Source organism: Sminthopsis crassicaudata, chromosome 1 (assembly GCF_048593235.1).
Source record: "Sminthopsis crassicaudata isolate SCR6 chromosome 1, ASM4859323v1, whole genome shotgun sequence".
NCBI classification, from domain to species: Eukaryota; Metazoa; Chordata; class Mammalia; order Dasyuromorphia; family Dasyuridae; genus Sminthopsis; species Sminthopsis crassicaudata.
This window is the reverse complement of record NC_133617.1, coordinates 94,678,416-94,691,798: the sequence shown is the minus strand read 5'-3', so window position 1 is coordinate 94,691,798 and position 13,383 is coordinate 94,678,416. Positions and strand designations below refer to the sequence as shown.

General features: G+C 37.9%; 1 protein-coding gene across 1 annotated transcript in view; it reads right to left on the bottom strand.

Moving 5' to 3' along the window:
- The window catches only part of ZFAT (zinc finger and AT-hook domain containing), a 299,993-nt gene extending 287,693 nt beyond the window's left edge, over positions 1–12,300 (bottom strand). Inside the window, exon 1 of the mRNA XM_074264927.1 lies at positions 12,078–12,300. Coding sequence (XP_074121028.1) covers positions 12,078–12,096 — 19 coding nt within the window. The 5' untranslated portion in view covers positions 12,097–12,300. The remainder of the gene's footprint in view (positions 1–12,077) is intronic.
- Between the last annotated feature and the right edge of the window lie 1,083 nt (positions 12,301–13,383).

The following is a 13,383-nucleotide window of genomic DNA, read 5'->3' as shown; positions in this document are numbered from 1 at the left end:
CAATATAGAATACAAGATAATTTGAAGAGAGCATCACTAAGACACTACCTAGCACAAAGTAAAATCTTAATGAATGCATCATGATGATTAATTCATTGACTGATACCATGTGCCTGATGTGGTTCTAGGTGCTAGAGATAACAGACAAAAACTGAATAGAGGGGGATAGAGGTGAACACATAGAACACATAGTTTATATAACACATTAGTTAATACAAAGAAGTTACTTGGATAGAGGAAGATAATCAAGAACAAATTCATATATAAGGCAGAGTCAGAGACCGAAATAAGGAAGACATGCATTCTAGACATGAGGAACAGTGTACAAAAGTACAAGATGATATCCATTAGATACTAATATATATATATATATATATATATATATATATATATATATATATATATATATATATACACACCATGGTCAGTTTGCTTTCTACTAATAATAATGACCACTTCTGTTTGAGGGTTCTAAAGTTTATAAATTCTTTCACATGTGTTAAAAGAAAGTTAATCTTGATAATCACTAAATAGATCAAGTAACTTAATCATATTATTAGGGGGCTGAAGTGGACAGGTGGCCCTGGTTTTTGGCAAACAAAACATAAGCCAAAGAAAAAGGAAAAAATGGCACTAAGAATCACAAGAATCAGGGCTGGAAAGGACCTTGAATATTCTGTAGCCCAAGCTCTTCAGTTTGTGGATGAGGAAACAGGATCAGAAAGGTTAACAGTCTTACTAAGGTAACATGGGAATTATGTCACAAAGCCACATTTTAAAGTCCAAAAAGCTAATATACTCATAGGCTAAAAACAGATGGGGAAATAAACACAAGCAGAGGCACAGCATCTAGAAATGACACTATTCCACGCTTGTTGGTTCATATCTGAGACACTGAGTTCATTTCTTGCTACCGTTTCTTAGGAGTGAAATTGGTAAATTAGAGGAGAGGTTTGGCACACTAGCCTGGGGGCCATTGTTTGCCCATTCCTGAATTGGAAAGCATCCAGAACAGATCAATTAGGATGATAAAGGGCTTTAAGAAAATGCCTTATGAAAGTTGGTTATAGGTATTGATAACATTTAACCTAAAGAAGAAAAGAGGGTGAACATTATAATTTTATGGATTTTGAAGAAGTCTCACACACATCAGGGATTAGAATTGTTCTGACTTTCTGAAGAGGGTAGAACTAAGAGTAATAGATGGAAATGCAAAGAGGTAAATTAAGACTCGATACAAGGAAAACATTCCTAAAAATTAGAGCTATCCAAACAAAAGTGGAAGGGCTGCCTTTGGGAAGAAAGGTAAGTTTTGCACAGTGGAATGAAGGTTTTTAAACTATTTATCAGGTATAATAGAAGGAATTCTTAATCAAGAATAAATTAATCAAGGTCCTCTTAAGTTCCTTCCAATGCTGAGATTCTGTAATATAAGGCAGAATTTGTATTAAAAAAATCATTGACTTAGATTTAGAAATAATCTGAAAGGTAAATCACCCTGATTCCTTGCCAAAATCATAAATCTCATGAGTTTACCAACAAGTGCTTATCTAACCTCTGCTTGAAAAGTACTAAAGGAAATATTACCTTCTAAAACAAGACATTCCATTTTTTAGACAGCAAATTTGGACTAAAAGCCACAAAATAGCAACTCTCAAAAAGACCTGAAGACAAATGTAAGAAACATCAATGAGATTAAAATTTTAAATGTCTATTTTAATGTATTATTATATCTGAAATAGTATTAGTATAAAGCATTCTAAATATTATCCTATTCCTCCTGAAATACTTGAAGTTCACTTTTAATCAACTGATACACACATAAAGACACATGAGAGCATCATGGTTCCAATGTTCTGATCTGGGAGGATGGATTTTTACCTTTTTAAGATATAGATAGTAGATCCTTTCTCTTTTTCAAAGTTAAGACTTCTGATGTTGTTTATCTCTAGGTGGATATTTAAGTAGAAGTTGAAATTCCTGAGAAACAGAAAGTTTACCCTTCTTCCCATCCCTTTTTTTTTTTTTTTTTTAATGTCACTACTATCTTTAGTTCTCCATCAAGCATCTTCAGAAAGGCGCCACTCAGGGCCACTCCTGGCACTGGTGCCAACCCGTTCCCCATTCTCTACCATCCAGAAAAACTACAGACATTCTACAGGCTTCCCGATCACTACAAACCTAAGCAATCTCCTCCATTTCAGGTCTCAGCTTCTGCAAGCAGCAAAATTCAAGCTAGTCAAGCCCTAATCTTTTCAAATCCCTATTATATGCTCAGATCCCAGTAAAGACAAGGTCTTAATTCTGACTCCCCTGGAACATTTTTTTAAATTAATACTTTACTTTGAAAACGGCTCTCTTGCCAAACATTATCTTGAACCTAGCATACTACTTTGTAAGAAAGTAGGAATTTCATAAATGTTTAATTGAATTGTATCTGTTTTGAAAATACTACTTCTGTCAACAATGAAGAAACTCTTTCAATTAATGTAGATCCCAAACTTTTATAATACAATCTTAAAACATTGCCCTAACTAACAAGTTCTGGCCACTCAGTGTACATCAGAGGCAAGACTTGTACTTGAGGGCTATCCACTAAATTATGCTGCCTCACTTTTACTTAGGAATAACTAACGTTCAATCTTTTACTCAAGAAATTTTCTTTCTTTTCTTTTTGGAAACAATTGAGATTAAGAGACTTGTCCAGGATCACACAGCTACTAAGTATCTGAGGCCAGATTTGAACTCTTCCTTACTCCAGTGGTGCTTTATCTACTGTGCTACCTAGCTGCCCCACTGCTTTAGAAATTTTTAAAAGGAAATTATGTTAAGTTGATTTGGTAATTGGTCTAACAAATACTTCTAGTATTGACAAATATAGTTGCATTTTATTGGTTTCTAGCACTATGGAGAAATGTAATAAATGCCTACAAGTCATGTAGCCCAACTTCCTTCCTGCCCAACAAGAATAGCCTTCAGCTCCCTTGTACTGAGGTCAGAGTACTAGCTCTGAAGCAAGATCAATTTCACATTTTGGAAAAGGTTAGCTACTCATCTCTGCTGCTAACTCTCTGCATGGTCGTGGGCAAGGCATTTAACTTTTCTTACTTTAGCCTCTCATTGAGTAAAATAAGTATTAGATGACGAGGTGTCTGAGGTAATTTCCAACACTAGTCCTATTATCCTATGGACAATTCTTTCAAGTTGTCATGCAGTCTCTGCTTGAACAATTCCAGTAATAGAGACTTACTATATTCTTATATCAAATAGCTTTACTATTAGAAGTTCTCCTTCCTACAAAGAGGTAAATCAGTTTATCTCCCTGTAATTCCCATTTCAATGCTATTAATTCTAATTTATGGGGTCAAGAAGAACAAATTGGATCCTTTCTTTTATGTGACAGATCTTCAAATATCTAAAGACAGTGATTAGGTCACTGAAGAGTGTAAAGTTCTCTGATTTGGGTTTCTTGGGGTCTCTGAGCGCAGCCTTCATTTCAGTTCAGTAATCACTAGGAGAACAGCCAGGTGTTAAAGTCCAAATCCTTTATTGTCTCTTTCCAAATCTTGTCTCCTTTCCTGAGGCCTGGTTAGCTTTCTTATAGCCCAGCTCCTTTATTTCCTTCCTGGGGCTGGGCAGCTTTCTGGAGAGCCTTTCAGTCTGGCCTAGGTCTTAGTGGGGGAAGTGCAGGAGTCCAGGCCAGCCACCAGGAAGATTGAAGATTGAATTGAATTTCTCCCCTTGGTTTTGAGAGCTTAAGCTCTTGCCACAGTCCTTTTGGCTTTTCTCTGAATGTCTCTGAATCTCCCTGGCTGAGGCTTCTAGCTTATATGCTCCACACTGAGTACAAACCAATCATTATATCATTAGGAAACCATTATTTGTTGTAGGATTAAATCAATGCTAAACTAGATTTAACCATTGCCTCCTCAATTCCACTTAGTACCTTGTTTCAAGTTCTGGCCCATAACATCTCCTTGTAGGAAATAAATCAATCATACTGACCATGCTAAATTAGATAACTATTGTCTCTATCAATTCCACTTACATAATAACTTGTAAGAATCCTTTGTTTCAAGTTCAGAGTTCTGGCCCATAATATAGGAGAAAGACCGGAGGGATGGAAAGACTGAGGCCATGGTGAAAACAAAGAATGGGTTAAGGAGTAGTAAGGCAGAGGGCAAGATGGAATGATATAATATATTATAATCAAATAAAATAATTTCAGTGTTCATGAAAATGGAAATGAAATAAACACAAATAGGTGATAGGGAGGGTAAAAAGATCTCTATATATAAATGAAGTGGACTACAGTCTACCCAGGTAATGAGAACTAAGTAGGTTGAAGAGGCAGTAAGCTGGAATCCTTATTTGTAGTAGTTGTTCAACTGTTTCAATTATGTCCAACTTTTTGTGACTCCATGTGGAGTTTCTTTGGCAAAGATAACGAGTGGTCTACCATTTCTCATTTCATTGAGACAAACAGAATTATTAAGTATGCCCAGGTTCATACAGCTAGTGTCTGAGATCAGATTTGAACCCAAAATGAGTATTCTTGATTCCAGTTTTGGTGCTCTATCCACTATATCACCAAGCTGTCTCTTATGTTGTTTCTCCCTTGTGAAGGGAACTCCTTAAGGACAGAGTCTATTTTTGTTTTTCTTTGTCTTCCCAGTCCTTAGTCCTATGCCTAATATATAGTAAGCACTTAATACTTCTGGTAGTTGAATATCTAAACTAAGCAAAGTACTTGACCTCTTGGTACTTCCAGGTAATTTAAAATACTCCAAATTACGAGTAAAAGACCCTACACAGATGAAATAACAGGTCCAGATTCACCTCTCAATGTCCATACTCTTACCTAACTCCCCAAAATATGTACCTAATAAGAACCAGTTAGCAACTCAGTTCATTCTAAATATCCACTAGGGGGAGATAAGGGGTAAATTTTCATTCACTTTATACTACTTAAATTATTTTAACATTTTGTATTTTTAAATTAGAAGGAGAGAGATGACAAACAGGAGCCTTATCAAGTTCAGATTAATTGAGGTATTTATTGGAGGAAAAATAAATGAGAAACATTTCTAGACATTCACCTGAAAAGGAAGAAATACCACTTGCTCTATCTGCTCTAAGTACTCTCACTTTAATTGACATAAAACTTTAAATACTCATTTGGTGAACATCATATAGGCTTTAAAAAAAAAAAGAAAAGTAAAATATTTTCTCTGATATCCCATGGAAAATAGAAAGAAAATATGTAGAGAAAATAGGAGATATCTGGAAAATAAAAATAAGCTGAATATCATGAAAATCTGATGTTAAAAGTGAACCTTTTATACCACCATCCTGTTAGTTCAGGTTCAATTTTAGGTTGAAAGGAGATAGTCATAAGTCATTGCACATTTAAGAAAGAGCAGTTTACTTGCCTTAATATATTATACAATAAGGATACAATAGCACTTAGCTCCTGAAACATATCTCCCCCCTTCACAATCCCTACTCCTATCTTCACAAAGAATTGCATCTCATCAGGATATAATGAATTGAAAGATCCTTAGAAATTCACCAAGTCAAAGGGACCTGAATTGTTGTGGGACTTTTCCGATTCTTAGGTGGTTAGCCAGGAAGTTATAGTTAACTGACTCAGGAGTCAATCAGGGACTTTAAAAGAAAATTATTCTCTGGAGGCTAGAGAACCCAGTTGGGTATTGGTTCCTAGCATATCTTTTTTATTCATATATAATAACAAGGTAGATAAAAAGATTCCCAGAAAATATGTCCAGGCAAAAAGAGTACACTAATAGTTTTAAGGTATACCTCAGGGACTCTAGTTCTATGGTAATTCACTCCATCACTTTAGTAGGCTACTTAAAACTCTCTAAACCTCATTTTCTGTATTGAGCTAATTAGATCATCTCCAAATTCCAAAAGTATTCTTCTAATTTCTATTGTCATAGCATAGTTTAGTACATTTTAGAAACTAACCCCTTAGAAGGTACAGCTTTCTAAACCACAGATCAGGAAAAGCAACTTTGGAGGGATCAACTGACACAATATGTGAACAAAGGAGAAACAATTTAAGCCTCTGCAATGATGATAAGAAATTTATTAATTTTTAGGGCTCCAGAGGACAAAATTAAGTCAGTGGTTAAAAAATAAAAATAGGTAGATGTGTCTTCAATATAAGAGAAAGCTTCTTCCTTAAATGGCATTAGGGGAAGAAATAAAGTAGAAACAAAGTTTGCAAAAGCCAGCAGCTGCAAAGGAAATCCAGTCTAGAGACCTCACCCATCTTCTCAGTACCCTTGATCAATTCCATTTCCATTGTCATCAGATTAAAGCCAAGTGGTTCCAATGGCCTCCCTTTCTCCTTCAATCCACTAAATATAGACATGGTCCCATTGTTTATCTTCAGCCCCATGTTCTTTTCTCTAAATTATCCTTTGAAGATCTGGCTCATCCAACTCTTTGTGATCCTATGTGGGGAGTTCTTGACAAAGATATTGAGTGGTTTGCCATTTCCTTTTCCAACTCATGTTACTGATAAGGGACTCAAGCAAACAGGATTAAGTGACTTGTCCAGGGACACACAGGTAGATTTGAACTCAAGATAAGTCTTCCTGATATTAGGACCAGTACTTTATCTACTGAGCCACCTGGCTGGCCACTTTGACATACTTTAGAGTGACAATAGGATAGTTCAGATCAAGAAAGACTACAAGCAAAAGAAGGGCTAAGTCTTTGGAGTAAGGCAACTAGAACATGGAAGAATTCTCTTCTCTTCCATGAAGATGCTGATAATGATGATGACAGTAATTATGATCATAATTATAATTTCACAAAGCACTTTAGATACTAATGTATAGCTCATTTGACAGTGCTAAACTTGGAATAATCCCCTTTAAACTTTCTCTTCAGAGGTGAGATGTTAAGGAATCACTTATCCTTTGAACCTCAATGTCCTCATTTGCAAAATGGAAATAACCATGCCTAACTCATTGAGCTGTAGTGGAAATCAAATAAGATAGTGTAAATACTCTGTAAACCTTGAGCTGTTACTATTTTATGAAACATAAAGAAAAGAAGAAACTACTGTCATGCTACTGGTCACAAATAAATTGGTTTAGATACAGTGTTTTTAATTTTACTAAAAGTCTGAGATTTAGAGAACAATCTGAAGAGATTTTATATCTGTGAAAATTGCAGCTTGTTAAAATACTAATAAATGTATCTTATCGATTAATATTTCCATTCTGAATGAACATGAAAATCCTAATGTAATAAGAAGGGTTTAAAACTACTAATGAGAGTTCATCAGAATAGCAATAAAAACAGACATTTATATGATGCTTTAAAATGTACAGAGTACATTAATTAACTTGTGATCTTCACAATACCATGAAGTACCACAAATGCTTTCATTCTCATATTCTAGATAAGTCAACTGAGAATCAGTGATTTTTTTTGTCAATGGTTGCACAGTTTTATATTGGTAACAATATTCAAATCTAGGATTCAATTCAAGATACAGTACACTCTCCTCTAAACCACATTGTCTCTTGTAGAAATTTGATCTCTTTTATTACATTTTTAAAAATTTAATCTTAAATCAAGATTTCTTCATCCAACCAGATACAAAGTACTTCTAAAAGAATGCAATAAATAATTTCTGAAAACTTGTGTGTTTTAGATAAGTTCATAAATTCATTAAAAATAGTACTGTTCTGTTTTTGTCTTTCCATAGTACCTAGCATGGTGCCTGGCATATAGTAAGTATAAATGCATGCAGTAGGTATAAATAAATGCAGGGAAGAAGGGAAAAAAACCACTTTTCCATGGGTAATGTGGCTCCCTGGGAAGGTCACAACATATAAACCTGCAGCAAATCCTCTTTGACAGACAGATAAATAAATAAGCTGAGTGATAATTACACCAAAGTTCTAGGGACCCAGTGTCTCAAGGTAGAATTCCACATAAAACAGGTTTGTGTATCTTGGAACCCTTCCCAGACCAGAAACATAATAAGGGCCTCACAGTATAACTTAAGTACTCATAACATGGTTAACTAGCTGACCCTCAGTTAGGAAATGTACAAGATGAGATTTGGACTAGATGATAAGAAAAGCAATGGAATCTAATGAAAAGCCTGCACTTGATTCAAATACTCCTTCCATTATGCATATTAGCTGTGGAACCATATACAAATAACTTAACTTTACCAACCCTTAGTGTCCTCATCTGTAAAATGAGGATAATAAATGTCATATCTAAGAGTTATTGTAAAGCTCAATTAAAATTATATCAATTATTTTGCTAATTATAAGATACTATGCCCTTTTTTCTTCTATGATATCATTAGAGTAGAGCTCTTTCAATAATGAATTTCCTTGTACCCTATAACTTAAGAGGTTAAACTGGGCCTCTGATTCTAACTTGCCCAGAGTCACATGCCTAGCTTGTTTCAAAGATATAACCTGAACTTGGGTCTTAAATTCTCTAACCACTATACTCCACTTCCACTCAAAGTAAAATGTATCTGCCAATTATTATTAATGTGATCTCTAAGATTCATAATAATTTTAAATTCAACAATTATTTGATTCTGGGCATCTGTTTTTGTTTTCTTCTATTCTAACTAAAAATCCTTTGCTCTTCATAAAACTTCATCTGTACTACCTATTTGCTGAAAGCTCATTAAGGGTGGAGATTCATGTTTTCTCAAAATAATCATGTGGAGAGGACCTGACACAGCTGTGCACAACTAAAGTACTTGGATTTAGTAAATGTGATTTTGAAGGAATTGACCTTGTAGAGATGAAACTTTCCTTGATTTGATTGAAATAATGTTTACAGGCAATTTTCTTTTTCCCTTCGGAAGTGGGGAGATGGAGGAGAGACTTAAAGCTACACAAAAGTGGAATCTGATTTCTCAGATACTGCTGAGTTCTTTTAACACTGGACATCTTCAGTTTAGACCAGAATATTATAGAGGCAATTACTACTCAAATAAAGGTTGGAATAGAGGACCTTGAAAGTCACTGCCATTTCTGAAATTCTGTAACTTCATGAATTTTGGGAAAGTGATGCCATATACTGGAAGTAGCACAAGACTAGGAAGTATTCATGTTTGGGGGGAGTAGGGGGTAGTCATGGATTCCTTTGGCAGTCCAGCCAAAGTTTATGTATCTCTTCTCAGAATAATTTTTAAGTGCATAAAATATTTTGGATTACAAAGGAAACTAATTGTATAGAAAAAGTTATCAAAACATTAAAAAAAATTAGGAGCAGCTAGGTGGTTCAATGGATAGGAGGATCAAGTTCAAATCTGACCTCAGACACTTAATACATCCTTAGCTGTGTGACCCTGGGGAAGTCACTTAACCCCAATTGCTTCAGCAAAAAAAAAAAAAAAAAAAAAAATAATTTCATTGACCCCAGAGTAAGAACTCCTCCTACATTAAAAAAAGATCTGCTCACTGCTGAAGATACAAAGAAATATAGGAAGTAGTCCTTACTCTCAAGGAATTCAGTCTAATGAGGGCAGATAACATGGAAACAACAACTATGTATCAACAAGCTACATAAAGGATTAAACTAAAGCTAATAAACAGAGGGAAGAATTCAAGAAGAGAAAAACTTCCGTCAGGAAGAGAGATTTTTCAGACATTTGAAGGAAGCCAGAGAAGCTACACACAGAATCACCCCACAACATTTTTTACCTCTTTTAGGATTCCTAATACATTCTATCAGGCATTATCTGGATCCTACCCTCTAACTATATTGCCATAAAACTCACATTTCCTAGTTCTTTAAGGATAACAAAGTCATTAACTCTCATACTTCTAGTTCGCTAGGTACCAGGTACAAAGTATTCTTTTATCTATTTTGTGGATGAAAAAGCTGAGGTGTAGTAGAGCAAAGCCCAAAGCCTCACTAGCTAAGTGCTCTGAACTCTGGCCTTGTGATTCCACAACTGGAAGTGAGGGGGCAAGAATGCGAAGCAGCAGGTGGCCCAGGGGCATCTGGAAGATGAGCTCAATCTAGTCTCAGACACCAGTAAAGTGAACCTGGGCAAGTCACTATCTGAAAAATGAACATGTTCTGAGGGCTACTGCTAGGATTGATTACAAGGTGCTAACTCAGGTTGTCTAAACAATTCTCTAGCTCAGAATTCACACCTTTAGTTCAAACCTTTAAAAGGAGTTTACACCTTTAGACTTCTGAAAAGGAGTTTACACCTTTAAAAGGAGCAAGTTCATTGGTTGAAGGAGTTCCCACAAGCCCATTCTCTGTGGGGATACAAGAAGCAACATTGAGTCTGAAGAGTCAGTCTAGACTGGGACTTGGAGTTGGGACGGCAGTCTGGATTGAGTCAAAGAGAAGATTGGATTCGCAAGTCCAGCAATCCCACACTTTTGGAGGGGAAGGCTCCAGAGGCCTCCCAAGAAACCTGCTCACAGAGAAAAAGATTTACAGAAAAGAAGCCTCCTCCCAGAGAAGGATTCCAGTTGAGAGACAATCAGGACATTACGGGCTATACCTCACATATTACAGTTGTAAAATACTTTGTATACCTCAAAACACTGCATAAATGCAGTATCTTTGTCGTCACTGACTTCCCCACCCACCTTACAGTGTGGGCTGGGGTGTCCTCCAGATGGCTGTTCTAAGGAACAAAAACAAGCACCTTGGACAGAACCTAAATAGTCAATTAGCTGAAGAAGCATTTAAGATCTCACTTTGCTCCAGGAACTGTGCAAACCACTAGGAGTGCAAAGTAAAGTAAAAACAAGGTGTCTGCCCTGAAGGAGCTAACACTATAACAGAGGAAATAACATGCAAAAAAATTATCCATAAACTGCATATGGAGAGGAAACTCCAAGGGAAGGCTCTAGCTACGGTAGGGAAGAGAAGAAGGCAGACTCTTTTACACAGAAGGAAGCTGAATGATTTTTGTCTTATCGAGCAGCGAGAGCCTGGATTTAAACTCCATTTAAAATGTTTCATAAATAGCGGGTTACGGGCCAGAAAAAGCGGGCACTAGAGAGACAGCAGCAGGGAAGTCCCCAAAGCATCCGTTTTCTCACTTGTACGATGGGAAGGGCAGCACTTGCACTATACATCAGCATTATGGGAGGGAAGAACTCCTCGTAAATGAGTTTTTGTTTCCCCCCCCCCCTAAAGATTCGCTGCCTACCCACGTAACTGTTGTGGGCGGAGGATGCTGTTACCACCCCTATGTTTCAGAGAGTAAAATTGAGGTAAAATGAGGTAAAAGTGGATTGCCCCGATCACGTACCCTGCAGGGGTCTGAGACTGAAATCTGAACTCCGGGACATATAGAGTAAAACTTTATAGCAATAAAGTTACACGATGCGGCAACATGTGAAGTCATCACTACAGTGCGTTACTATTTTCCAAACATGTATCACTTAAAAACGCAGGCACAAGTATAAATCCAAAAAAAAATCTGCTTTTGAGGTGTTTTATTTTCCATTTCTAGGCCTGGATTCTCATTAGCTTCTTTGTTCCGTCCGCTCAAAAGACAAAGACAAAAAAGTCCAGGCATAAATTTCACTTGGCGTGGGAGCTTTGGAAGCCGTCCCCCTAGGCCCAGACTTCTCCAACTTCCTCTGCGTTTGCACTCGATATTTTCGCCGCCACCAAGAATACTCCTCCAGGTCTAGCCTCATAGGCCCAGGAAAAGCACGTGTCGCCCCAAATAGCAAGAGCGCCCCACCTCGTTCCCATGGAAACCTATTCTCTTCCCCTTCACCACCACCACTACCACCACCGAAGGCCGTGCGCACTACTTTTTTTTTTTTTTTTTTTTTTTTTTAAGACGGCGTGATCAGATCAGACGCTTCACTCCCTGACGGCACTACATTCGCGGGTCCTCTCCCCAATGCCCGCCCCATCCTTTCGCTTCACCAAAACGACGCGCGACAAGGAATCCCTCCGCCGCCACGACGGCCTCAGCACTTCTACCCAACGCTACATTCCAAACGGATTCCCGGGAGCCCCACCCCCCCACTCATATCTTTCTCTTTCCCGTCCCCAACCCGCCTTACCGGCTGCTTGCGTCTCCATAGCAACGCCCCTTCGGAGCTAAAAAAATTAGCGTCAGGTCCCTTCCGTGCAGACTGGAAAGGCCGGACTCTCCGCTAGCGACTTGTTTTCCAATTTTATTTTTTTTAAAAAAAGAGCTGGAGAGGTTATGGCGAATCTGCGATATTCAACATGGCGGATGGAGTCTTCGCCCTCCTCCCTTTGGGACGTTGACGCTGGCGTCCCGAGCGTCCGCATCGGTTTAAGTGTAGGAGGGGGGGCGAGCTGGAAAGTCCCAGGAGTATTTCCGGCCTAGTGCGCATGCCTGATTGTAGTTCCTGGTTCTCCTGTACTTTTTCCAGCTTCTTTGAACTCCACTCATTCAGGTTTTCACAAGCCCCGTAACTGGAGTTTATGCAGTTTGGGGGAGATAAAGGTTTTACATTTTGGCGTGCTCCTTCCTCCTACCTCATACCTACAGGTTATCTGTTTTCTGGTCTGATAGTCCCTAGTGCTTTCTGGATGGCTAAAATAAGCTTCCGTGGGAGGCAAGCGCTTTTCTACAGACATCAGACTTCTAAAAACGCATTTTTCTCCAAAAAAAATGACTCGACTTTCTATAGTCACTTAAAGTTCCTGACAACTCATTTAAGTTTTCAAGTCACACCTTAGTAAGAATCCGCCATCTCCTGCCTAATGTCTGCAATTAGAACCCAAGTCCAGCGGTCCAGATTTGGACAAATCACCTTTCTTGGATGTAAAATAAAGGATGCGGTTAGGTGATTTCTAAAGTCCTCGCTAGAAGCCTTCTGGCCTATGTCTCAGTGTGTAAAAATGCCTCCTATGGGAAACGCCTATTTAGAGAGAGAAGGTGCAGTGACAGGCAAAGCTGGTATCAGTAAAAGGGCGGCAATGTGTAAAAATGGGAGGACTGTGGCTATCTCCAAACTCAACAATAGTGCCTACGAGAAAGCCGCCGGAGGATCCGGCCCGCTTAGAGCTTATACTACGCAGGGGTTCTCAAACTACGCCGCAGCCAGGCCCGCTGAGGGGTTATGGCCAATGGGCCACTGGGCCTATAGTTTAATAAGAATGAAACATTGATCACTCTGTGTTGTTTGTAGATATCTCCAGACTTCCACTCACCTTCTGGAAGCAAGACTTTAATTCCTGCTAACAGGGAAGCCCGAGATTGGAGCCCTGAGGTTTATTACTCTGCTCTTCTCAGACAAAGCTTGTAGAGATAGAAAAATAGTAAGAAAAGAATGCAACTCTACTGGCAATGATTCTTAGGTTAAAGCTTTGTTCTTGTTCCTTAATCCTGACTAG